At 42.8% G+C, this 25,683-nt stretch overlaps 1 protein-coding gene across 8 annotated transcripts in view; it reads left to right on the top strand.

Moving 5' to 3' along the window:
• The window catches only part of ADGB (androglobin), a 231,417-nt gene that overhangs the window by 113,933 nt on the left and 91,801 nt on the right, over window positions 1-25,683 (top strand). For all 8 annotated transcript variants that reach the window (XR_008891477.1, XR_008891478.1, XM_056567311.1 and 5 more), the window contains 4 exons: window positions 2,482-2,649; window positions 3,694-3,829; window positions 4,290-4,421; window positions 23,518-23,611. Coding sequence is in view for 6 of the 8 variants with exons in the window: in XM_056567311.1 (XP_056423286.1) it covers window positions 2,482-2,649; window positions 3,694-3,829; window positions 4,290-4,421; window positions 23,518-23,611 (530 nt within the window). In the remaining 2 variants the exon portion in view is untranslated. The remainder of the gene's footprint in view (window positions 1-2,481; window positions 2,650-3,693; window positions 3,830-4,289; window positions 4,422-23,517; window positions 23,612-25,683) is intronic.

The raw sequence follows: 25,683 nt of genomic DNA, 5'->3' as shown, positions 1-25,683 counted from the left end.
ATAAAGTATCATAATTACTAAATAATCCATTTACTGTGTACCTGTCAGATCCAGTTAAAAAAATAATATATGTTACTCAGTACCTAATCCTGACCATGTACTTTTTGCCTTGATCACCTATATATATATATTATAAACATACCTTTTTCATTAGCTCACAGTGTTAGAAATCCTCTCAGGGGAAGGCGAATGTCCCTCCCTTGTGGTGGTGGGAGGTGATTGGTGTGTGGTGAAAGGGGTGGGGGGTGTCTCTTCCTTGTGGTGGTGGGAGGTGATTGTTCTGTGGTGAAAGGGGGTGTATCCCTCCCTTGTGGTGGTGGGAGGTGATTGGCGTGTGGTGAAAGGGGGTGTATCCCTTCTTTGTGGTGGTGGGAGGTGATTGGCACTCTTGTCCATGACTCAAAGACAAGCATGATGCTGCTGCAGGACTGGTTAGTGTCCTAGTAGGTATGGGACCCCTTAGTGGTGGGATTTTCAGGAGCTGTTTTCTTTATTAAATATAAAAACAAAATAATTTAACAGCCGTATTACAAAAGATCTTTAATTTTCACCAGTAACAACATCCATGAGCACCACACTATTTAGACTTGAGACCCCCCATTCTAGAGATTGAAGGCATTCCCAGAGGTATAACCCCAAACAATAATATGTTTATCCCTGTATATTTGACTATACTTGTTCATACTCCTGTTTATTCTGGATTTGCCTCTATATTGCACAGAATCATTATGAGAAGACTGTACCCACAGGAGAGAACAACACATGTTGAATATATTACTCTGGGCAGGCAACCACCTGCACTGCAAAGACATGCAGAGAGGGATCTGCCCAGCATTGAGGCACTTGACTTTCATCCATAAACAAGACTTTCTAGATCTTGTTAAGCAGCCCTTTCTTGGCATGTTTGACAGATTCTTCCCTCTTGTGTCTGTAGAAGAAGCTGTTGCTTTCCTGGAAAAAGGCAAAATAATCAATATCTTCTGTATCTTCTGACATTTATATTTGTATCAGGATAAAATATCCTCTGTATCAAGCTCAATATGGAAAGCCGTCTGGTAAAAGATGGTTTTAACACTACAACATTTTTTTTTTTACATATTCTGTTAGATATAGTTACTGAAAGAAAAACTTCCATCACATTTTTTTTTAGGTTTTAACAAGCAATATGAGATTATTATATACAATAAAAAAAATGTGTGTTTTCATTATATAATTTTTTTAAGTCACATGTCTCTGTACACTGTTAGCACTGCAGAGAGGATGTGCTTAACATTCTCTATCAGACCATCTGTAAGAGAAAGGAGGAGTTAGGATTGATGACTCTATTAGAGAACCGCACCACCTTTATGAGCAATCTACCCTGTAGTAAAATGTAAGACATCTTTAGGGCTTCTTACATTACTGTTCAAAGGCAGTGCATTAGTCATGAGACTGGGAAAGCTGGGTTACAACTCAATGATGAAACTTTCTTAGCTTATGTTCTTATGCTATTTTGTGCCTCAGTCTAAGGCATAATCAGCTTTAAAAAAAAAATGCTAAAAGTAAAAGAAAAAAAACTATGAAAAAAAAAACTGTGTAGAAAAACCAGCTAAAAAGAAGGTTCAAAAAGCATTGTGTGAATATAGCCTTAAATTGCAGTTGTTAAATAAGAGTTGTGGCTTATCCTATTTCTCTGAGTCAAACACATTTTGGATCCATAAGGCTAAGTTTCCACTTGGCTTTTTTTTTTTCCACCAGCAAATCTACAACACAAACTGCCACAACTTTTTCCTGTGTTTTGGCAGTTTTATGGGTGATATTTCTGTATTGAAACAGGCAATTTTGTACCCTGAAGCAGTTTTTCACTCTCTTCAGGGTACCACTCTGAGGGTCAGATGCAGAGCACCTGGCCCATGGAGTGTAAGGAGGTAAGTACCTACCCCGGCTGTATAGTATGCAGCGGTGCATAGCACACCAATGTAAACCATGCATGAGCAGGGACTCCTATCATTATACTGACAGAAGTCCCTGCTCCTAGTGGGTCTTGTTTTTGTAAAAGATAATGTAGTGCTGTTTAATTGGCAACCATTTAAATCAAAAAGATAATAAATAAAAATGTGTTTTTATGTAATAAATATGATGGGCTCATATAGATATCTGAGCACATAAAGTAACATTGTGATAGAGAAAACGGTCTAATTCTTTGACTTTTTTTGGCACTATTTGCATCAGTTTTATTTATGCAGGTAGTTTTGATTATCTCTTCCATAGTTTAAAGGCTAAACAAAAGATTTGCCTATTCAGTTTAGCCTACTTACCTGCAATGTTAAGGCAGAAGAAGGCAAGAACCCCCATGAGACAAAAGTTTTCCTCATCTTACGGAAAAAAGATTAAAATCTGGGTCCCTGGATCAGCGAGCCAGAATCTAGTAACTGTAACTTGTCATAATATTCCACTCAAGAATCCGGGGTCAGTATAATGATATATTATTATATTTTACAGGAAAGCTATCGATTTATGGATCAGGCTACGATAATAGTACGTGCTGTCCTGACAGTGATGCATAACTTTAGTAATGGAAGTGATCTACCCAAGGCATTAAAAGACTTGGACATCACACTTTATCCACAGCAAATAAGAGAAAAGGGATATACAGAAGAACATTTTAAGGTAAATATACAGCATGTTTATGAACACAATAATGTTCTTTCAATAATTGGATGTACAGATTAAGGATTTTTCTTTTTGCTGCAGAATTTAAATGACCCATGCAATAGCACTGTTATAAAGAATGTTAAGAAATTACCTAATTTACAGACTACTTAAAAATAATTCTGTCTTTTTATTTATTAAACTATTTGCTATACCAGGCTATTTTCAGAGAATGATAGTCTGTGAGGAGTTGGCTGTAAACGAACGATTGTTGTTAAATTCACCCCACAAACAATAGTTTTAGTTAAAATCGTCCACTTTCATCAACTTTAATCTAAGGTATATTGGCACCTTAATGGTGTATTCACACGTACAATATCCTGCACATATTTTATGCACAGGATTTTCTGCTGCAGATTTCAATGTAAACCAAATGACTGAACACAGCCTCAAATCCTGCACATCAAATATGCGCAGGATACTGTTCGAGTGAATACACCCTAAGTCTTCTTGCTCAAATTCATCACCGATTTCACTAAAATATCTGTTTTTTACAATACCATAACTTTTTTGCCAGGTCTTACAAAAGGGGAGGGACCTCTGTTAAAATAGGCCATGGTTTTGCCAAAAGGGGGCAATGCCTAAATGCATCAAAAGTTTGGGGGACAATTCTCATTTTAAGAGAGCCAACTAATAGTTGGTCTAAGCTTAGACTTGACAGTCTTCTGACATGCCAAATATATCATTCAGCCTGAGCCACTGTGATAAATCTGGTACATTTGAAGACTGTCTAAGACCGTTTTAGTGAATCTTGCCCATTGGTTCCAATGGAGTTCCTATATCAATAACAATTTAGAATGGTGCAGAACAGTGTGTGCATTATAGCGTTTGCCCAGTCAACCCTGTAATATGGCACAACACAAAAAAAAATTCTTATTGTGATCAATTTTGTATGTTTTATAATACTAAAATAATATACAATTTAAAAAAAAATATGGCACAACTCGCCTTATTTTTTAATTTATCAAATACATGTCAAGTCTTGCTCTGGTTTTATTTCAGGCATTTCATGCTGCTTTGTGGCATCTCATGACAGAAGCCATGGGAAACAAAGTTACAGATGAGTTGGTTTTTGCTTTCAGAGTCTTCACAATGGATTTCTCAACTATTTTGACACCACAATCTAATTTTGTGCAAGGTATTAAAGCCCATCTGCAGACAATACATATGAAACATAATCCTAAGACTTAACCATTCAATGTATGATTATTACTTTCATTGTAAATTTATAATCTTGTATCTCCAGAAATACACAGGCGGTTACATCCCAGTGAGTGCAGGGAAAGCTTGCATTAATGTCATTAATATCCATTATAATGTACAGCACATATACGCACTTTGTAATTGCAGAAAGTTTGCAAGGTTATTTGCAATGACTAGTTGTACTCATGCACACACATTTGAGTACCTAACCAGTTCCATGTGGTACAGATGCTGAATACAATGCTTTAGCATGTGGCACTATGGTATTTTTATTCACAATTTGTATATCGATCAATATCCCTATTGTTAAGCCCAAAGTTTTAAAACTGTCGCTGTTTTTATTTCTTTATTTAATTTGAATATTTATATTCAAAAATATTTTTAATGTTTGTAAGACACAAAGCCAGAAATACCATCTTCTTGGCAAGATAGAACCTCTACTTCTGTTGAATTAGCTGCATCTTCTAAACTTCAAGCTTGGTGGAGAGGACTTTTCTACCGGAAATGTTTGAATGGCAGAAAACCAGGTAGATAACATATTTTACGGATATTTTTTATTTTGAGCTGTTAAAAAACATGGCCTCTAATGTCCATAAACAGTAACACACCTGTCCATGGGTTGTGTATGGTATTGGGAGGAGCTGCAGGACCACAAACTACCTATGGGCAGGTATGTAACTGTTTTTGCAAACCCTTTTAATGTGCTCTCTAAAAGTAACTGGTTATGGGACTTTTCACAATAATCAGACAAGTTTCTGATGAAGTCTGACTACTGAGACCATACCAATTTTGAGATCAGGGGTCCTGAGTGCCTGTTCTTGAATGGTGTAATGGTCGACCATTCGCATTGTGGCTCCATCCAAATTTCTAGACAGCGAAGTATAGCAATCCTTTGGATATGTGATAAGTGGTCTATAGAAAACCCCCTTTAGGGTACGTCCACATGCTCGTAACTAGCAGCGGCTTTCCTATTGCGGAAAATCTACTGCAAGTTACGCTACCATTGACTTGCATGGGTCCATGGACAGTCTGCAATTGTGGTAGATTTGCAGACTGCCAGAGGACCCATTAAAATGAATGTTAGCATAACTTAAAGCGGATTTCCTGCAGCAAGAAACCACCTGCTAGTTACGAGCATGTATAACGTACCTTTAACAAGTTAACACAACAAAACCTCCAAGTGGGCAATAAAAGAGCAAAAAACATATCCTCATCATTACATTGCTTCTTTGGTCAGATGTGGAGATAGGATAATGCTGTTTGTATTCTTTAATCTAATACAAATTTAATTTCAGTAGTCTTAAATGATAGCTAAACTCTACTGCATATATATGGGACATTACCCAGTGAAAGATAAATAAGGCAATGAGTCCTGTGATTTCTGCACCCCAGTCTGATATGTCTAACCAATCCCTTCTAACAAGAGATGTGCCTCATAATTGAAGAATGGTCAGCATTATACCAATCCTAAATTAGATAAGTAGAGAAGAAGCTAGTAACTAAAGACCAGTTAGCCTGACATCTGTAGTTGTAATAATTTACCATGAGAGAGCCAACAACTAGCATGGCTCTACTGAGGCCAGCTCATGTCATCATTGTTGTTTTTTTTAAATTTTTATACCATACAAGTGGGTACCATAGATATTGCCTGGATTTCAGCAAAGCCTTTGATACTGTTCTACAAAAAGTGTTGATATGTCTGGAAAATTGGACTTATTTCCTGGATAGTTCCGTGAACATGCAGTTGGCTAAATGATAAGAGGGTTGTTCTCAATGGTCTGTATTTTGACCAGAGACTGGTTGCAAGAGGTGTGCCTCAAGGTTCTGTTCTGGGTCCTGTTTTTTATATTTTTGTAAGTGACATAGGAGAAGGTTTGATAGGTAAAGTTTATTTGCTTGCCAAATGCAGAAAAGAGCAATGGGGATGATATTTCTGGAATTGGAGCTGTAAAAGGAAAAAGATTTACCATTACTAGATAAGTGGACAAAACAATGGAAGTTGACTGTTCATTGTTTCCAAATATAAAATAATGCACTTGGGAAGAAGGAATCCTCTGTCTGAGTATCGTATCGGTATTTCTGTCTAAGTGAAGACTTTTGAAGAGAAAGATCATGGGGTAGTGATAGTGGTCTAAAATTGAAGTGGTCTAAAGTCGGGCAAAAAAATGGTGGAAGGTCTAAAGCCTAAAACCTATCAGGAGTCTACATCTGTATAGTCTACAGGAAAGAAGGGAAATTGGTAAAGAGCCACACAGTGAGGCAGGGAGCAGGACGGTTGTTTAGCCTCACAGTGTTAATGCCCCTGAAAAAGTAATACTTTTATCCCTTTGAATCAATAGTAGAAGCTTGGAACAAATGATTGGATGGACATGGACATGGTTGGTAAATCCACAGTAACTGATTGTAAATGTATATCTATCCAAAGATTATATATATATATATATATATATATTTTATAATATAAGGGCGGACTACTGTACTAGCTGTCAGTTTTGGGTCGTCTGAACTGCAGTCAGGACAGGACTTCTGATCATAATATGGATGCATAAATGCAGCCATATTATACCAGTGTCTAAATGGTTTATAGATGCCAATGCATTTGTTAATAAAAATAAGGGCAATTACAACTGAATATACAGTATATGCACATATGGGTATAATAAACATGTAATGACCAGCATAACTTTTTATTTCCTCCTGTAGCCATAATACAGTATACCTTTTTAACTCAATCACATTACAATACATCCTTTGCCAACTCAGTAGAACTTTCAATTCAGAAAACAGAAATAATCTTGGATGTAAGGAAAACATTCATTTTTAATATTAGCTGTGGTGTTCAGTGAATCTGAAGCCTGCAGAATGAGTGTAGCCTGTAACAGACTGTATACTATATGTTCAGCTTCCTCTTCTTGTATGAGTCCTAGAGATTACTGCAGAAGAAAGCGATAACTGATGAAAAAAAAGATAGAGCTTGAGTTGGAGATCACAAACATAGACAAAACAGGGCAGGAACTGTGCAAACATGGCTATTGGCCTCAGGAGACCAGAGATAGTGGCTCATGTGCTGTACACTAATACTTGTAAATATGTTTCATATTGTTTACATAATATTCTGTATAATTTTTGATTCTGTTGGAAGGAGTTGTTTCTATGATAACTTCTGTCTGGGACAGAGAAGTGCGATCATTTCCGGTTAGTCCGGATTCCTTAATGTTCTACTAGGTTTTTGGCATAAAGTGACATCTAATTACAGATCCATGGCTTTACACTGACATCCTTATCAAATTTCTATAGTAAGTGTCACTTTATTATACATTTCACAGTTTTGCGGTATTATCTTGAATTATCCTTGTCAGTTTATTACAAGCAGTGCCTCTCATCTGTGGAATACAAATTTCTATTAACTGTCATACACAGTATATCTCATCTGCTCCAAATATGATGTGGCACAGCTGGAGTCAAGTCATTAAATACAAGATCTTAGAGAAAGCTAAATAATACTGAGCAATGAAAGCTGAGGTGTTTACTTGTTGAGAAGATATTCTGACAAAATTCAGTCTCCTAGCAACTGCAATTTAAATATATTGATATCATTTACAGTCATGGCTGTAAATGTTGGCACTTCTGAAATTTCTCAAGAAAATGAAGTATTTCTCACAGAAAAGGATTGCAGTAACACGTTTTGCTATACACATGTTTATTCCCTTTATGTGTATGGGACCTAAACAAAAAAAGGGGGGGGGGGGGGGGGAAAGCTAATTGGACATAATGTCACACCAAACTCCAAAAAATGGTCTGGACAAAATTATTGGCACCCGTCACTTAATATTTGGTTGCACACCCTTTGGAAAAAATAACTGAAATCAGTTGCTTCCTATAACCGTCAATAAGCTTCTTACACCTCTCAGCCGGAATTTTGGACCGCTCTTCCTTAGCAAACTGCTCCAGGTCTCTCTTATTGAAAGGGCGCCTTTTCCCAACAGCAATTTTAAGATCACTCCACAGATGTTCAATGGGATTTAGATCTGGACTGATTGCGGCCACTTCAGAACTCTCCAGAGCTTTGTTGCCATCCATTTCTGGGGGCTTTTTGATGTATGTTTGGGGTCATTGTCTTGCTGAAAGACCCAAGATCTTGGATACAAACCCAGCTTTCTGACACTGGGCTGTACAGTGCGACCCAAAATCTGTTGGTAATCCTCAGATTTCATGATGCCTTGCACACATTCAAGGCACCCAGTGCCAGAGGCAGCAAAACAACCCCAAAACATCATTGTACCTCCACCATATTTCACTGTAGGTACTGTGTTCTTTTCTTTGTAGGCCTCATTCCATTTTCGATAAACAGTAGAATGATGTGCTTTACCAAAAAGCTCTATCTTGGTCTCATTTGTCCACAAGACATTTTCCCAGAAGGATTTTGGCTTACTCAAGTTCATTTTGACAAAATGTAGTCTTGCTTTTTTATGTCTCTGTGTCAGCAGGGGGGTCCTCCTGGGTCTCCTGCCATAGCGTTTCATTTCATTTAAATGTCAACGGATAGTTCGCACTGACACTGATGCTCCCTGAGCCTGCAGGACAGCTTGAAAATCTTGGTACTTGTTTGGGGCTGCTTATCCACCATCCGTACTATCCTGCGTTGACACTGTTCATCAATTTTTCTCTTCTGTCCACGCCCAGGGAGATTAGCTACAGGGCCATGAGTTGCAAACTTCTTGATAATGTTGCACACTGTGGACAAAGGCAAATCTAGATCTCTGGAGATGGACTTGTAACCTTGAGATTGTTGATATTTCTCCACAATTTTGGTTCTCAAGTCATCAGACAGTTCTCTTCTCCTCTTTCGGTTGTCCATGCTTAGTGTGGCAAACACAGACACACAATGCAAAAACTAAGTGAACTTCCCTCCTTTTTATCTGCTTTCAGGTGTAATTTTTATATTGTCCACAACTGTTACTTGCCCCAGGTGAGTTTAAAGGAGCATCACATGCTTGAAACAATCTTATTTTTCCACAATTTTGAAAGGGTGCCAATAATTTTGTCCAGCCCATTTTTGGTGTTTGTTGTGACATTATGTCCAATTTGTTTTTTTCCCTCCCTTTTTTGGCTTAGTTCCAATACACAAAAAGGGAATAGACATGTGTATAGCAAAACATGTGTTACTGCAATCCTTTTTTGTGAGAAATACTTCATTTTCTTGAAAAATTTCTGGGGTGCCAACATTTACAGCCATGACTCTAGATAGGCGTAAGAATAAACAAACTCACAACATAAAGAAAAGCAAAAATCACTTGGCAAAAACTTTGGACTTTTTTAAAGATAGATGCAACCAATATACTGTGTAAAGAGCAAGGATCTCGAGAGATCAGCTGATCGCCATGTGTCTAGCTGCTGAAATACCTGCATTTCAAGTCTTAAAGAAAATCTGTCATTGTGGGATGAAAACAAAATCTAAGGCTATTTTTCAATTCGGTTTTTAACCCCTTAAGAACCAAGCCCATTTTAACCTTAAAGGAGTTCTATAATGCAACTTTTTTAAGACCATAACGTTCCTCTCTGCTTTACCTTTATGCAAATGTCTTCCTTTCTGAAATTGGTCCAGCCGTTCCACCGCCACATCGCCGCAAATTTCCTGCACTTTCGGGTTATGGAGCCTTGGAGGATGACGTAAAAATAGTCATCACCCAAGCTCCCTTGCTTCTGTTTCCTATCCCTCCGTGCCTCCCTCCTCATCCCCCCTCCCCTACCCAAGTCTCTCCCCTCCCCATTCATTTCAATAAACACACCCCTCCCTGCAGCCCATGCTCCTAAAGCCGCTGTGAGGTGTTTATTTGTGCCCCCTGAATCCTTGTCTCCGCTCCTCCCCTAGCTCTCCGAAGATTTCCGAAGCTAGAGCTGGGGGAGGGCAGAGCAAGGGGAGAGAGAAGGTACACGCCCCCTCTCTTATCTCCCCGAGCTGAGGACGCAGATATCTACGGGGAGAAGTACACGCCCCCTCCCTTATCTCCCCGAGCTGAGGAAGTGGATCTCCACTGGGAGAAGTACACGCCCCCTCCCTCATCTCCCCTGCCTGAGCTCTGACTGTGTTTACTGTACACAGGCTGGGGATTCATACACTGCAGGGACTGGGAATAAATATCTGACTGGGGATTATTTCTATGTGAGGAGGAGGGGGTCCCTGTTATGTGTGTGTGTATGCTGGGATTTGTAGTCCCTGTTGTGTGAGTGTGTGTATGCTGGGAGTTGTAGTCCCTGTTATGTGTGTATGTATGCTAGGAGTTGTAGTCCCTGTTAGGTGTGTGTGTGTGTATGCTGGGAGTGGCAGTCCCTGCTATGTGTGTGCGTATGTATGCTGGGAGTTGTAGTCCCTGTTAGGTGTGAATGCTGGGAGTTGTAGTCCCCATTAGGTGAGTGTATGCTGGAAGTTGTAGTCCCTGTTATGTGTGTGTATACTGGGAGTTGTAGTCCCTGTTAAGTGTGTGTGTATACTGGGATTTGTAGTCCCTGTTATGTGTGTGTATGCTGGGAGTTGTAGTCCCTGTTATGTGTGTATGTATGCTAGGAGTTGTAGTCCCTGTTAGGTGTGTGTGTGTGTATGCTGGGAGTGGCAGTCCCTGCTATGTGTGTGCGTATGTATGCTGGGAGTTGTAGTCCCTGTTAGGTGTGAATGCTGGGAGTTGTAGTCCCCATTAGGTGAGTGTATGTTGGGAGTTGTAGTCCCTGTTATGTGTGTGTATGCTGGGAGTTGTAGTCCCTGTTATGTGTGTGTATGTATGCTGGGAGTTGTAGTCCCTGTTAGGTGTGTGTGTGTGTATGCTGGGAGTTGTAGTCCCTGTTGTGTGTGTATGTATGTATGCATGCTGAGAGTTGTGGTTCCTGTTAGGGGTGTGTGTGTATGCTGGGAGTTGTAGTCCCTGTTAGGTGTGTGTGTATGCTGGTAGTTTTAGTCCATGTTAGGTGTGTGTGTATACTGGGAGTTGTTGTCCCTGTTATGTGTGTGTGTGTGTGTGTGTGTATACTGGGAGTTGTAGTCCCTGTTAGGTGTGTGTGTATGCTGGGAGTTTTAGTCCATGTTAGGTGTGTGTGTATGCTGGGAGTTGTCCCTGTTAGGTGTGTGTATGTGTATGCTGGGAGTTGTAGTCCCTGTTAGGTGTGTATGCTGGGATTTGTAGTCCCTGTTAGGTGTGTGTGTATGCTGGGAGTTGTAGTCCCTGTTAGGTGTGTGTGTATGCTGGGAGTTGTAGTCCCTGTTAGGTGTGTGTGTATGCTGGGAGTTGTAGTCCCTGTAAGGTGTGTGTGTGTATGCTGGGAGTTGTAGTCCCTGTTAGGTGTGTGTGTGTGTGTATGCTGGGAGTTGTAGTCCCTGTAAGGTGTGTGTGTGTGTGTATGCTGGGAGTTGTAGTCCCTGTTAGGTGTATGTATGCCAGTGGTTCCCAACCAGGGAATGCTGGGAGTTGTAGTCCCTGTTAGGAGTGTGTGTGTATGCTGGGAGTTGTAGTCCCTGTTTGGTGTGTGTGTGTATGTATGCTGGGAGTTGTAGTCCATGTTAGGAGTATGTGTGTGTATGTTGGGAGTTGTAGTCCCTGTTAGGTGTGTGTGTGTGCTGGGAGTTGTAGTCCCTGTTATGTGTGTGTATGCTGGGAGTTGTAGTCCCTGTTAGGTGTGTGTGTATGCTGGGAGTTGTAGTCCCTGTTAGCTGTGTGAATGCCAGTGGTTCCCAACCAGGGAATGCTGGGAGTTGTAGTCCCTGTTAGGTGTGTGTATGCTGGGAGTTGTAGTCCCTGTTAGGTGTGTGTGTGTGTATGCTGGGAGTTGTAGTCCCTGTTAGGTGTGTATGCTGGGATTTGTAGTCCCTGTTAGGTGTGTGTGTATGCCGGGAGTTGTAGTCCCTGTTAGGTGTGTGTGTATGCTGGGATTTGTAGTCCCTGTTAGGTGTGTGTGTGTGTGTGTATGCCGGGAGTTGTAGTCCCTGTTAGGTGTGTGTGTATGCTGGGAGTTGTAGTCCCTGTAAGGTGTGTGTGTGTGTATGCTGAGATTTGTAGTCCCTGTTAGGTGTGTGTGTGTGTGTGTATGCTGGGAGTTGTAGTCCCTGTAAGGTGTGTGTGTGTGTATGCTGGAAGTTGTTGTCCCTGTTAGGTGTGTGTATGCTGGGAGTTGTAGTCCCTGTTAGGTGTGTGTATGCCAGTGGTTCCCAACCAGGGAATGCTGGAAGTTGTAGTCCCCATTAGGTGTGTGTGTATGCTGGGAGTTGTAGTCCCTGTTAGGTGTGTGTGTGCTGGGAGTTGTAGTCCCTGTTAGGTGTGTGTGTATGTATGCTGGGAGTTGTAGTCCCTGTTATGTGTGTGTGAATGCTGGGAATTGTAGTCCCTGTTAGGTGTGTGTGTATGCTAGGAGTTGTAGTCCCTGTTAGGTGTGTGTATGCCTGTGTATCCCAACCAGGTAATGCTGGGAGTTGTAGATTTGCAACACCTGGATGCACCCTGGTTGGGAAACACTGGTTTATGCCCTTTAGAGGTGTGGTGAACTACAACTCACAGGAGAGTTATGTGTGTATGCTGGGAGTTGTAGTCCCTGTTAGGTGTATGTATGCCAGTGGTTCCCAACCAGGGAATGCTGGGAGTTGTAGTCCCTGTTAGGAGTGTGTGTGTATGCTGGGAGTTGTAGTCCCTGTTTGGTGTGTGTGTGTGTGTGTGTGTATGTATGCTGGGAGTTGTAGTCCCTGTTAGGAGTATGTGTGTGTATGTTGGGAGTTGTAGTCCCTGTTAGGTGTGTGTGTGTGTGCTGGGAGTTGTAGTCCCTGTTATGTGTGTGTATGCTGGGAGTTGTAGTCCCTGTTAGGTGTGTGTGTGTATGCTGGGAGTTGTAGTCCCTGTTAGGTGTGTGTGTATGCTGGGAGTTGTAGTCCCTGTTAGGTGTGTGTGTATGCTGGGAGTTGTAGTCCCTGTTAGATGTGTGTGTGTATGCTGGGAGTTGTAGTCCCTGTTAGCTGTGTGAATGCCAGTGATTCTCAACCAGGGAATGCTGGGAGTTGTAGTCCCGGTTAGGTGTGTGTATGCTGGGAGTTGTAGTCCCTGTTAAGTGTGTGTGTATGCTGGGAGTTGTAGTCCCTGTTAGGTGTGTATGCTGGGATTTGTAGTCCCTGTTAGGTGTGTGTGTATGCCGAGAGTTGTAGTCCCTGTTAGGTGTGTGTGTATGCTGGGAGTTGTAGTCCCTGTTAGGTGTGTGTGCTGGGATTTGTAGTCCCTGTTAGGTGTGTGTGTGTGTATGCCGGGAGTTGTAGTCCCTGTTAGGTGTGTGTGTATGCTGGGAGTTGTAGTCCCTGTAAGGTGTGTGTGTGTGTATGCTGAGATTTGTAGTCCCTGTTAGGTGTGTGTGTGTATATGCTGGGAGTTGTAGTCCCTGTAAGGTGTGTGTGTATGCTGGAAGTTGTTGTCCCTGTTAGGTGTGTGTATGCTGGGAGTTGTAGTCCCTGTTAGGTGTGTGTATGCCAGTGGTTCCCAACCAGGGAATGCTGGGAGTTGTAGTCCCCGTTAGGTTTGTGTGTATGCTGGGAGTTGTAGTCCCTGTTAGGTGTGTGTGTGTGTGCTGGGAGTTGTAGTCCCTGTTAGGTGTGTGTATGTATGCTGGGAGTTGAAGTCCCTGTTATGTGTGTGTGAATGCTGAGAGTTGTAGTCCCTGTTAGGTGTGTGTGTATGCTGGGAGTTGTAGTCCCTGTTAGGTGTGTGTATGCCTGTGTATCCCAACCAGGTAATGCTGGGAGTTGTAGATTTGCAACACCTGGATGCACCCTGGTTGGGAAACACTGGTGTATGCCCTTTAGAGGTGTGGTGAACTACAACTCACAAGAGACTACAGAGGCAGCATGCTGGTGTTATACCACAGATTGAAGACTCCTGAATGACACATGCTGGGAGTTGTAGTCCCTTTTGTGTGTGTATACCAGTGTTTCCCAACCAGGGCTGAGTTATATTAGTGTGCTGTGTATAACGCAGGTTTCCTCGGGCTGCAAGGGGGAGGACGAACTGCACGGGCTGGTTTCTGCTTTTTCATGGGGTGTTCATTAGTCCCTTAAAGAGGACATGGAAATGAATGGGGTTTGTACAGGACATGAAGATCACTGTATGAACCCTGTGCATTTATATGTCAGCGTTCATACAGGTAAGCAGAGATACACGGGGTTCATACAGGGAAGCAGAGATGCACAGGGTTCATACAGGGAAGCAGAGATTCACAGGGTTCAAACAGGGAAGCAGAGATGAACGGGGTTCATACAGGGAAGCAGAGATGCACAGGGTTCACACAGGGAAGCAGAGATGCACAGGGTTCATACAGGGAAGCAGAGATGCACGGGGTTCACACAGGGAAGCAGAGATGCACAGGGTTCATACAGGGAAGCAGAGATGCACAGGGTTCATACAGGGAAGCAGAGATGCAGGATTCATACAGGGTAGCAGAGATGCACGGGGTTCATACAGGGAAGCAGAGATGCATGGGGTTCACACAGGGAAGCAGAGATGCACAGGGTTCATACAGGGAAGCAGAGTTGCACAGGGTTCATACATGGAAGCATAGATGCACGGGGTTCATACAGGGAAGCAGAGATGCATAGGGTTCACACAGTGAAGCAGAGATGCACGGGGTTCATACAGAGAAGCAGAGATGCACAGGGTTCATACAGGAAAGCAGAGATGCACGGGGTTCACACAGGAAAGCAGAGATGCACGGGGTTCATACAGGGAAGCAGAGATGCACTGGGTTCATACAGGGAGCAGAAATGCACAGGGTTCATACAGGGAAGCAGAGATACACAGGGTTCATACAGGGAAGCAGAGATGCACATGGTTCATACAGGGAAGCAGAGATGCACAGGGTTCATACAGGGAAGCAGAGATGCACATGGTTCATACAGGGAAGCAGAGTTGCACATGGTTCATACAGGGAAGCAGAGATGCACAGGGTTCATACAGGGAAGCAGAGATACACAGGGTTCATACAGAGAAGCAGAGATGCACAGGGTTTTTACAGTGGTCTTCATTTATTGTACTGCAGCTTTGAGAGAAAATCATGTCAGGAGGGACGTACTGGAGAAATAACACAGTAGCATGTACAGCTTCATCCAGGGGAAATTGAGAAGGAGGGGAAAACGGATTTTGGCGGCGCCCGCCAATTGAAATCTACACTTGCAGAATTCTGCAAGTGGAGTTTTAGATTAAATCATTATGTGATAGCCTAGGGGAGTAGGGTATGGGGAGTGTAGCTGTGCGGTGACTAAAGGGTGTCTGGTTAACCCTTGCTATTCGTGACGCCAGGGTGAGGGCTCCTCTGTAATGCTTGTCCTTCCGCCACCCTTCCCAAGAGCGATAGGGAGGTATAGAATAATTGAATGTCCACAACCGGAGAGTTTGCTGAAAACAGTTGGATCTTTTACTGAAGATTTTATGCAAACTTCACAACAGGAACAGTCTCTACAAATGCAAATTCTCTTGGAGATTGACAAAGGTTGGGACCTTAAGCAATTTAGAGTCTTTAGGATAATATGCGTTGTTCCACTGGATTTAGGGGATTTAGTTGCGGTCCAGTAGTCACGCTAGCTTTAGCGGGGGTAGTTTAGAACTCACGGTTTAGGTTCTGCTGAGGCTGTTAGGTTGTTAGGCCTAGAGTGTCTTTGAAAGTTGTGCAGATCCGTCCTGCTAGTCCGGCATCCACGAGAGCAGCAACCCAAGAAAGTGATCATTGGCTACAGCTCCCTTATATGGACAGGGGCTGGACTAGTGCTAATTTGTCCATACTGATGTCAATCACCTTCACAGAGGATTATGGGTAACATGTTACCCAAGGACCTCCAAAGGTCCTCTAACATACTGTAGAGGATTTAACATGGTCACATGACCGAAGGTCCTGCGACGCTAGCAAGGTAAGTACTATACATTATATTAAATATACATTATTACCAAATATGTCCATGTATAAGCATGACAGAATTAGAGTAGAGGAGAGGCCACTAGGGGCTGTCCCACCTGGGGGACCCTACCTGAGCGTAGTTACTCTGACTTTGGGGACCACCATACAAGGTACGGTATGCAATACGGTACCGGGACACTACAATTAACCTGTCTAGGACCAAGGGCGTACCTGTACGGCCTCAGGGTTTCCGGTCACCACCAGTAACCAGGCGGTGAACGGAACGGGATGCCTGCTGAAATCATTCAGCAGGCATCCCATGCCAGTGCCTGGGGGGCTCCTGAGCGCCCCACATGTTGGTCAATTCAGACCGGAGATTTGTGGCGATTCCAGACTGGGGCCCTGCAGATGTTGCTAGGCAAGTACTCACCTCCTGGCTCCCGTCAACAGCACGATCACTGCCCGCCACACTTAGAGGAGGATCACCGCATGCAATTGGTAAGGGACCTCCACTGCTGCTCACATCACAATTCCCCCGCTCTGCCGAGACTACCGTGGGTGGGCAGAGCGGAGGAACTGAATTTTTACCCATGCGCCACCTCTCCGATCTGCTATTGGTTGGTCGCTTCTGACCGACCAATAGCAGAGATATGTGGGGTGGCACCCCCGCCACCTCACTCCTATCACTTCAGGGTGATTGAACCTGTCTTGGACAGCCCCGAACACCCTTATTTACCGGGTCACCGGATACACATATGACCTGGAATCGCCACAAATGTCCGGTCTGAATTGACCAACATGGGGGGGCTCAGGAGCCCCCCAGGCATTGGCACGGGATGCCTGCTGACCGATTTCAGCAGGCATCACGTGCCATTCACCGCCCAGTTACCGGTGGTGACCGGAAACCCTGAGGCTGTACAGGTACGCCTTTGGTCCTAGACAGGTTTATGATTTAATCTAAAACTCCACTTGCAGAATTCTGCACGTGTAGATTTCAATTGGCGGCCGCCGCCAAAATCCGTTTTCCCCTCCTTTTCAATTTCCCCTGGATGAAGCTGTACATGCTACAGTGTTATTTCTCCTGTACGTCCCTCCTGACATGATTTTCTCTCAAAGCTGCAGTACAATAAATGCTGACATGAAGGCCTCTGTAAAAACCCTGTGCATCTCTGCTTCCCTGTATGAACCCCGTGCATCTCTGCTTCCCTGTATGAACCGCATGCATCTCTGCTTCCCTGTATGGACCCCCTGCATCTCTGCTTCCCTGTATGAACCCTGTGCATCTCTGCTTCCCTGTGTGAACCCCCGTGCATCTCTGCTTCCCTGTGTGAACCCCCGTGCATCTCTGCTTCCCTGTATGAACCCTGTGCATCTCTGCTTCCCTGTATAAACCCCATGCATCTCTGCTTCCCTGTATGGACCCCCTGCATCTCTGCTTCCCTGTATGAACCCTGTGCATCTCTGCTTCCCTGTATGAACCCCCTGCATCTCTGCTTCCCTGTATGAACCCTGTTCATCTCTGCTTCCGTGTGAACCCTGTGCATCTCTGCTTCCCTGTATGACCCCGTGCATCTCTGCTTCCCTGTATGAACCCCCTGCATCTCTGCTTCCCTGTATGAACCCCATGCATCTCTGTTTCACTGTATGGACCCCCTGCATCTCTACTTCCCTGTATGAACCCCGTGCATCTCTGCTTCCCTGTATGAACCCCCTGCATCTCTGCTTTCCTGTGTGAACACGCTGCATCTCTGCTTCCCTGTATGAACTCTGACATATAAATGCACAGGGTTCATACAGTGATCTTCATGTCCTGTACAAACCCCATTCATTTCCATGTCCTCTTTATGGGGCTAATGATCACCCCATGAAAAAGCAGAAGCCGTGCATTCTGTCCTCCCCCTTGCAGCCCGAGGAAACCTGCGTTATACACAGCACACTATATATAACTCAGCCCTGGTTGGGATACACTAGCATACACAAACAAAAGGGACTACAACTCCCAGCATGTGTCATTCAGGAGTCTTCAGTCTGTGGTATAACACCAGCATGCTGCCTCTATAGTCTCCTGGGAGTTGTAATTCACCACACCTCTACAGGGCATACACCAGTGTTTCCCAACCAGGGTGCCTCCAGGTGTTGCAAATCTACAACTTCCAGCATTACCTGGTTGGAAAACACAGGCATAAACACACATAACAGGGACTACAACTCCCAGCATTCCTTGGTTGGGAACCACTGGCATACACACACACCTAACATGGACTACAACTCCCAGCATACAAACACACACCTAACAAGGACTGCAACTCTCAGCATACACACACACCTAACAGGGACTACAACTCCCAGCATACACACACCTACACCTACCTTACAGGGACTACAACTCCCAGGATACACACACACCTAACATGGACTACAAATCCCAGTATACACACCTAACAGGGACAACAACTTCCAGCATACACACACATCTAACAGGGACTACAACTCCCAGCATACCCACATGCACACACCTAACAGGGACTACAACTCCCAGCATTCCCTGGTTGGGAACCACTGGCATACACACACCTAACAGGGACTACAACTCCCAGCATACACACACACCTAACAGGGACTACAACTCCCCGCATACACACACATCTAACAGGGACTACAACTCCCAGCATACACACATGCACACACCTAACAGGGACTACAACTCCCAGCATTCCCTGGTTGGGAACCACTGGCATACACACATCTAACAGGGACTACAACTCCCAGCATACACACACACATAACAGGGACTACAACTCCCAGCATACACACACACCTTACAGGGACTACAACTCCCAGCATACACACACACACCTTACAGGGACTACAACTCCCAGCATACGCACACACACACCTAACAGGGACTACAACTCCCAGCATACACACCTAACAGGGACTACAACTCCCAGCATACATATACACACACCTAACAGGGACTACAGCTCCCAACATACATATACACACACCTAACAGGGACTACAGCTCCCAGCATACACACACACACACACACCTAACAGGGACTACAACTCGCATACACACACCTAACAGGGACTACAACTCTCAGCATACACACACCTAACAGGGACTACAACTCCCAGCATACACACACACCTAACAGAAACTACAACTCCCAGCATACACACACACCTAACAGGGACTACAACTCCCAGCATACATACACACATGACAGGGACTACAACTCCCAGCATACACACACACCTAACAGGGACTACAACTCCCAGCATACATACACACATGACAGAGACTACAACTCCCAGCATACACACACACATGACAGGGACTACAACTCCCAGCATACACACACACACCTAACAGAGTCTACAACTCCCAGCATACACACACACATAACAGGGACTACAACTCCCAGCATACACACACACCTAACAGGGACTACAACTCCCATCATATGTATACACACACATAACAGGGACTACAACTCCCATCATACACACACATAACAGGGACTACAACTCCCAGCATACACACACACCTAACAGGATCTACAACTTTCAGCATACATACACACATAAGAGGGACTACAACTCCCAGCATACACACACAAACACATACCAGGGACTACAACTCCCAGCATACACACACATAACAGGGGCTACAACTCCCAGCATACACACACATAACAGGGACTACAACTCCCAGCATACACACACATAACAGGGACTACAACTCCCAGCATACACACACACACACATAACAGGGACTACTACTCCCAGCATACACACACACCTAACAGGGACTACTACTCCCAGCATACACACACCTAACAGGGACTACAACTCCCAGCATACATACACACATAACAGGGACTACAACTCCTAGCATACACACAAACCTAACAGGGACTACAACTCCCAGCATACATACACACATAACAGGGACTACAACTCCCAGAATACACACACATAACAGGGACTACAACTCCCAGCATACACACACATAACATGGACTACAACTCCCAGCATACACACACACATATAACAGGGACTGCAACTCTCAGCATACACACACACAGATAAGAGAGGGGGCGTATACTTCTCCCCGTGGAGATCTACGTCCTCAGCTCTTGGAGATAAGGGAGGGGGCGTGTACTTCTCCCCATGGAGATCTGCGTCCTCAGCTCTGGGAGATAAGAGAGGGGGCTTGTACTTCTCCCCATGGGTCCTAAGCTCGGGGAGAGGAGGGAGGGGTTGTGTACCTTCTCTCTCCCCAGGCGCGGACGGATGCGGTTGATAGGCTGGGGGCATACAGAGGAGTTTGCACAGCCCAGCGAATCAGGGCTATGCAAACGAAGAGCATATGAATATGCAAAGTGTAGGAGTGACCCACAGGAGGCTGGGGCGGCCGGCAGACAGCAGGCAGGATCTTAGAAATGGTGATGTTTCGTTACCAAGATGGCCGCAGCAGAGCGAATGCAGGGGGTACGAAATTCATCAAGGAGAATCAGTGGCTGAACTTCCGGTTTCGGAGAAGTCTGGTATTACTGCAGATATCGTAATGGAGGTAAATAGTTATATAACTTCAGCAGAGGTTTATCATGGTCTAAAAAAATTTTGTTCTGGAGTACTCCTTTAAGGACCAGGACAATTTTATTTTTGCGTTTTCGTTTTTCCTCCTCGCATTCTAAAATCCATGACTCTTTTATATATCCATCTACTGACCCATATAAGGGCTTGTTTTTTTGCGTGACCAACTGTACTTTGTAATGAAACCTCTTACTTACCATACAATAATTTTTTAGGGAGGAAATGTAAATGAAAACCCATTTTGCACTTTTTGAAGGGTTTTGTTTTCACACTGTACACTTTACAGTAAAAATGACGTGTTCTTTATTCTGTGGGTCAATACGATTAAAATGATACCCATGGCTAGATACTTTTATATTTTTGTACTGCTTAAAATAATTCTAAAGCTTTTTTGTACAAAATCAGTAATTTAAAATAGCCCTATTTTGACCACCTATAACCTTTTCATTTTTGTGTATATAGGGCAGTATGAGGGCAAATTTTTTGTGCCAACATCTGTTCTTTTTATTGATACCAAATTTGCATATATAAAACTTTTAGATCTTTTTATATAAATTTTTTAGGGAGGAAATGTAAATGAAAACCAAAATTTTGCACTTTTTGGAGGGTTTTGTTTTCACACTGTACACTTTACAGTAAAAATGACGGGTTCTTTATTCTGTGGGTCAATACGATTAAAATGATACCCATGGCTAGATACTTTTATATTTTTGTACTGCTTAAAATAATTCTACAAAATCAGTAAGCTAAAATAGCCCTATTTTGACCACCTATAACCTTTTCATTTTTGTGTATATAGGGCAGTATGAGGGCTAATTTTTTGTGCCAACATCTGTTCTTTTTATTGATACCAAATTTGCATATATAAAACTTTTAGATCTTTTTATATAAATTTTTTTGGGAATAAAATGTGACTTAAAAGCAGCATTTTTTAATTTTTTAAATTTTTTACATTTACGCCGTTCACCGTATGGTATCATTAACATTATATTTTGATAGATCGGACATTTACGCACGCGGTGATACCAAATATGTTTAATTTTTTTTAAATAATTATTTGTGCTTTTTGGGGGTAAAATGGGAAAAACTGACAATTTCTATTGGGGGAGGGGATGTTTCACTTTTTTTAACTTTTTATTTTTACATTTTTCAACTTTTTTTTTTTACACTTTTCATGTTCCCATAGGGGACTATCTATAGCAATCATTTGATTGCTCATACTGTTCAGTGCTATGTATAGGACATAGCACTGTTCAGTATTATCGGTGATCTTCTGCTCTGGTCTGCTCTATCTCAGACCAGAGCAGGAGACGGACGTAGGCAACGCTGCGGGCGATCCGATCATCTATTTTAACATGCGCACTGCCACAGATGCCGTGATCTATACTGATCACGGCATCAGAGGGGTAAATGGCGGACATCCGTGCGATTGCGGATGTCGGCCATTACCGGCGGGTCCCCGGCTGTTACTAGCAGCCAGAACCTGCCGTGTATGACGCGGCACCACTCCGATGCTCGCGGTCATACACAGGACATAAATCTACGTCCTGGTGTGCTAAGTACCACCGTACCAGAACATACATTTACATCCGTGGTCGATATTGGGTTAAAAACAAGGTTAGAAGTGGATTTAAAAGGAATGATAAAGAGGAAGGACATTTATGTATCCTGTATTTACTTCTGACTTTCATTTAAAAAAAAATGCATGGAGTTTAACAGAACATAGTCAGATGTACTGTGATTGAACCAAAGAGTAAGATAAATGACATATTTAAAGTACAAAGAATTACCAGAGCCTAGCCAGGGGTCAGAACCAGAGGACAGTGTCAGACCCAAATCAGAATCTAGGGCAAAACCAGAAAACATGCCGGGCCAGAACAAGAGATCTTGTCAAGTCCAAATCAGAATCCAGAAGCAGAAGCCAGGGAACAGCTAGTGGTCAGAGGTCCAGGCAAAGAGCAATAGTATTCAGGAATAAGAGTTACAGCAGATGCCTGCAGATTTAACTGTATTTTTCATGTGACAAGCTCCCTGAAATTGAAAATGAAATCTTAAACCAATTTGCTTCAAAAGAAAGTTTAAAAGGAGGCATGGCATAACTTGCAACAACATGTAAGAAAATGTTGGTGCCGAATTTTGACAACTATTAAGCCAACCATTAGTGGCAAATTCCCTTACTACAGAGCCTGTTGAAAGCTTAGGCTGCTAGCACTGATGAGTGACGCCCCTGATGTTACGCCGCAGAGCGGGAGGATGTCACTCGTCAGTGCAGCACAGAGGACATTAAGTCCGCTGAGACGCCAACCCCCTGCATCTGAGCCTGCTGGCTAGGTAAGAAGAAAAACGGGATCAGAAGGGGGGGGGGGATTTATGTGGCACAGGGGCTAATAAAGGGGGGAATAAAGTGGCACAGGGGGTCAGAGGGGGGCAAATGATATGGCACAGGGGGGATGAAGGAGAATGAAATGACGGGGGGGGGGAATGAAATTGCACAGGATAAAAGGGAAAAGAAATTGCACAGGGGGGAATAATAAGGGGGGATGACTTGGCATTAGAGGGATAAAGAGGGGGAATAAAATGGCTTGGAGGGGATGAAATGGTACAGGGGGTGATAAGTGGTGATTACACGGCACTGGGAGATTCTACTGTAATATCACTTTCTATAGGTATTTACACTATGGCGTACAGTACAGTATTTGGTCATTTGAAAAGATTTTGAGCCTTCCTTTCCCAATAGGGGACATCTTTTTTTTCCCCGTAAGTGTCTGCTATTGGGAGATTCTACTGTAGTAGTCTAAACTTTTAAATACATAAAAAATGTAACAACATGCATCATCCTAATATATGCCAAAAGACAGTCTATGGATTAGTTCTGCGTGTTCTTAAGGAGTATATGGTAAGCGTGTGGAGGGGTAAACAAAGACCATACCCTGTCTGTCTTAGATGGGAGAACCTTGTATCATTTTTGTCTTTCCTATTGGTCTCCTTGGCTTTTATGTATGTCACTGAAAGTGGTGTAAACAGAGCCTTGCTTATCAAAGTTCTATCCAAAAGTCATTTTACTGTTCTACTGTGTACTGTTACAAACTAAAGTTGCTCTTACTGACTATTCCAGAAACCAAAGAAAACATCATTGTCAAAGGAATTTTTGACAAAATTGTTGCAGCTGTTGAATTGAATCCTGAACAGTATGGTATTAATTTACTAAGGTAAGCAAGTGTAATTGTAAAAAAAAGGTTTAAATTGTTCTTACTTGACTCCTATACAGTTTTAAGATATATTCATATAGATTAAAGGAATAGCTGACCTAAAAAAAATAGCAGACTTACCTATGGTCATAGTAGGTGGTCATGGAAGAAGTGCTCCTAGTAAAATGGAAAACATACATAAGAATGCAATTAACAGTGTGTATTTGAGTACTATGGGTACTTACAGCCATGGCTGTAAATGTTGGCACCACTGAAATTTTTCAAGAAAATGAAGTATTTCTCACAGAAAGGGACTGCAGTAAAACATGTTTTGCTATACACCTGTTTTATTCACTTTGTGTGTATTGGAACTAAACCAAAAAAGGGAGGAAAAAAAGCAAATTGGGCATAATGTCACACCAAATTCCAAAAATAGGCTGGACAAAATTATTGGCACCCTTGACTTAATATTTGGTTGCACACCCTTTGGAAAAAATAACTGAAATGAGTCACTTCGTAAAACCAATAAGCTTCTTACACCTCTCAGCTGGTATGTTGGACCAATCTTCCTTTGCAAACGGCTCCAGTTCTCTCTCATTGGAAAGGGCGCCTTTTCCGAACAGCAATTTTAAGATCTCTCCACAGGTGTTCAATGGGATTTAGATCTGGACTCATTGCTGGCCACTTCAAAACTCTCCAACGCTTTGTTGCGATCCATTTCTGGGTGCTTTCTGATGTATGTTTGGGGTCATTGTCCTGCAGGAAGACCCAAGATCTCGGATGCAAACCCAGCTTTCTGACACAGGACTGTATAGTGCGACCCAAAATCCATTGGTAATCCTCAGATTTCATGATGCCTTGCACACATTCAAGGCACCCAGTGCGAGAGACAGCAAAACAACCCCAAAACATAATTGAACCTCCACCATATTTCACTGTAGGTACTTTTCTTTGTAGGCCTCATTCTGTTTTCGGTAAACAGTAGAAGGATGTGCTTTACCAAAAAAGCTCTATCTTGGTCTCATCTGTCCACAAGACCTTTTCCCAGAAGGATTTTGGCTTATTCAAAATTTAGTCTTGCTTTTTTATGTCTCTGTGTCAGCAGTGGGGTCCTCCTGGGTCTCCTGCCATAGCGTTTAATTACATTTAAATGTCGACGGATAGTTCGCGCTGACACTGATGCTCCCTGAGTCTGCAGGACAGCTTGAAAATCTTTGGAACTTGTTTGGGGCTTCTTATCCACCATCCAGACTATCCTGCGTTGCAAACTTCTTGATAATGTTGTGTACTGTGGACATAGACAAATCTATATCTCTGGAGATGGACTTGTAATCTTGAGATTAATATTTTTCCACAATTTTGGTTCTCAAGTCCTCAGACAGTTCTCTTCTCCTCTTTCTGCTGTCCATGCTTAGTGTGGCACACAGACAAACAATGCAAAGTGAGTGAACTTCTCTCCTTTTAATCTGGTTTCAGGTGTGATTTTTATATTTCCCACACCTGTTACCTGCCCAGGCGAGTTTAAAGGAGCATCACATGCTTGAAACAATCTTATTTTTCCACAATTTTGAAAAGGTGCCAATAATTTTGTCCAGCCTATTTTTGGAGTTTGGTGTGACATTATGTCCAGTTAGCTTTTTTCCCTCACTTTTTTTGTTTAGTTCAAATACACACAAAGGGAATAAACATGTGTATAGCAAAACATGTGTTCTGTGAGAAATACTTCATTTTCTTGAAAAATTCAGGGGTGCCAACATTTACGGCCATGACTGTATGTTAAATAGGTTCAGTTTATGAAAAATATATCGGTATATATTACCATAAAGATGTTGCTGAATATCTTATTTTATATATAACTGCTTGTCTTTTCTAGAGGGTAATGTAAAGTTTATTCAAAATAGCCGCTTTCACATTAATACAGACATAAGCTGTCCTAGCACAACAGGGAACTCAGGACTGATGTAAGCTGTCCGTCCTACTCTGACTGTCACTAATCACCAGAACTTAACACTTTACAATAATAGGATAAATGTTGGTTTCTGGATACTACCTGATTTATTCTAATATTATTATACTAAATGAGCACTAAAGCG

The sequence above is a fragment of the Hyla sarda genome, chromosome 3 (assembly GCF_029499605.1).
Source record: "Hyla sarda isolate aHylSar1 chromosome 3, aHylSar1.hap1, whole genome shotgun sequence".
NCBI classification, from domain to species: Eukaryota; Metazoa; Chordata; class Amphibia; order Anura; family Hylidae; genus Hyla; species Hyla sarda.
Note: the sequence above shows the minus strand (reverse complement) of the source record. Positions and strands in the feature narration are given on the sequence as shown.